General features: G+C 38.4%; 1 protein-coding gene across 1 annotated transcript in view; it reads left to right on the top strand.

Moving 5' to 3' along the window:
• Nucleotides 1-158: 158 nt before the first annotated feature.
• ANKRD32 (ankyrin repeat domain 32) overlaps nucleotides 159-2,386 on the top strand; it is a 36,783-nt gene continuing 34,555 nt past the window's right edge. The window contains exons 1-2 of the mRNA XM_010288233.1: nucleotides 159-272; nucleotides 1,085-1,160. Of these exons, the coding sequence (XP_010286535.1) occupies nucleotides 159-272; nucleotides 1,085-1,160 (190 nt within the window). The remainder of the gene's footprint in view (nucleotides 273-1,084; nucleotides 1,161-2,386) is intronic.

Here is a 2,386-nt window from a genome sequence, read left to right as displayed (position 1 = left end):
GTGCTGTATCGCCCTCGGATAGTGTTGATGCCTTGCGGTGTGTTTTGCCTTTTTCTCAGAAAACAAGCAGGAAGTAGCGGTAAGAGAGTGCAAACAATGTTCCTGATGTATATTTTGTGTCTTAATGTTTCCTTTTTGTTTGTTTCTCTTTTTAACAGATGGCAAGTGGCAGCCAGAAACGGATAATCCAATTAACTGGATTCAAAAAACAAGAGAAGGCGGCACTGCTCCAATGGCTGTTCAGACTGGACTGTGTTTTTATAGATAACAAGGTATTGTTCACTAAAGTACCTGGTGGTAGAGCAGAAAGGAAAAAATGCAAACCTTAAAATAAAGGACTACATCCCAGGTCAGGTTGGACGGGGCTCTGAGCAACCTGATCTAGGTGAGGATGTCCCTGTTCATTGTAGGGGTTGGACTAGATGGCCTTTAAAGGTCCCTTCCAACCCAAACTATTTTGTGATGCTGCGACTGTGGAGTAACTTACAGTTGTGTATAAATAGTTAAGGAAGTTACACTGTTTCCAGTGTGTTGTCGTTTAGCCCCAGCCGGCAACTAGGCACCACGCGGTGGCTCATTCGCATCCCCTGACCCCAGGTGGGATGGGTAAGAGAATGGGAGGAAAAACCTCACAAAGAAAGAGGAAGTAATATTATTATTGATAAAGAAGTATACAAAAACAAGAGATGCACAATGCAACAATCGCTCACTACCTCCTGGTGGTCAATAGCCCATCTCTGAGCAGTGGTTCCCACCCCTTGGACAGTTCTGGTTTCATATACTGAGCATGATGTTACATGGTAGGGAATATCATTTTGGACAGCCTGTGTCAGCAATCCTGGCTGTGCCCAGCTTCTTGTGCACCTCCCCACTGGCAGAGCATGGGAAGCTGAAAAATCCTTGACTTAGTATAAGCACTACAACTACTTAGCAGCAACCAAAACCATCAGTGTGTTATTAATCTTATTCTCTACTAAATCCGAAACACAGCATTATACCAGCTATTAGGAAGGAAATTAACCCTATCCCAGCCAAAACCAGGACACAGTGATACAATTGTGTTGTTTTGTTTTTGTTTTACTAGAAATACAGAAATTGTACACATCTTATAGCAAAAAAGCTGTGCAAGAGTGAAAAGTTCTTAGCTGCCTGTGCTGCTGGTGAGTAAAAGATTTGCTGTAGAAGTTCATAGGATCATAACATAGGACTGGAAAGGACCCTTAAAAGGTTTCTAGTTACCTGTTTTGTTAATGAACTGTCTTATGAACCCTCATTCTTCTTGTTCCATTAATCTTGATTTTTAACATAGCATTGTGTTCGAGTTCTGATTTGTTTTTGTTTTGGATTTTTTCCTAAGTGATATTTCTGCCATCTTTCTTTATTTGATCTGCATCTGTTCCCAAATAGGAATCTTTGTTATGTATTAGTTAGGTCATGAAGTCATAGCGAAATGATATGGGCACTTAAAAATGGATCACCTGGAAAGGAGGCAGAGAGCACTGTAGTCAGCATGGATTTTTGACACCAAATTCATAATGCAGCATTCACTGGTAAAGGTCACCGTCTGTAAGTTCCTGTTTATGCAGCAAGAGGAAATTCCAGGCTTTCGCCATTTTGACACAACTCTCTGGTCTTTCCTCTTGCTTTTTTTTTTTACTTAAGGCCTGATGCTGAAATCCCATACATAAGCAACTAAAATGTTTTTAGAATGAGAAATCTGTATTTTAAGATTTATTTATAGACAGATGACCTGGATGGATTTTATGATGAGTTTAGAAAGTCTTGTGGAGTTATGAGATTTCCCCATACCGATCTGTTAACTGGTAAAATGTGATCTTTATTTTCCCTATATCACATTATACCAAAATATTAAAGCAATTTTTAGGATGGATAGTCTTAAAGTTAAGATATAACAGACAGAAATAACTAAACGTAGGTTTGAGTTTAAAGATTATAAATTTCTTGATTTCGTATTTGTACTTACATAATGTAATAGTAGGCATTTTCAACCATCTATCACTGCTAGAATGTGTGTGGTTGTATATATATACATACATATATGGATGATTCCTTGTGCTAATGTAAAATCCTGAGCACACTCTAATCAAAAATGAAATAGACCATTGAAAGTTTCCGGGAGGAAAACAATATTAAAATGCAGGTAGATTTGTGGCATAGCCACAGTATTATAAGTATTATAAACCTTTGAGTTAAAGTTTTCTTACTTTTTGTGATTTAAAACATCTGGGGACGTTTTCCTGAACTGAGCGGAAATGATGTATGTAGTGTCCATGTAGCAATGCAAAACTGTCATGTTTCTATACTTGCAAGTTTTCCCCAGTACCACCTAGCACTTTTTAGTCCTGGAAGAGGTGCCATTTTTGCA

This window comes from Phaethon lepturus, unplaced genomic scaffold (assembly GCF_000687285.1).
Source record: "Phaethon lepturus isolate BGI_N335 unplaced genomic scaffold, ASM68728v1 scaffold22915, whole genome shotgun sequence".
NCBI classification, from domain to species: Eukaryota; Metazoa; Chordata; class Aves; order Phaethontiformes; family Phaethontidae; genus Phaethon; species Phaethon lepturus.
This window is presented reverse-complemented; position numbering and strand designations above follow the sequence as displayed.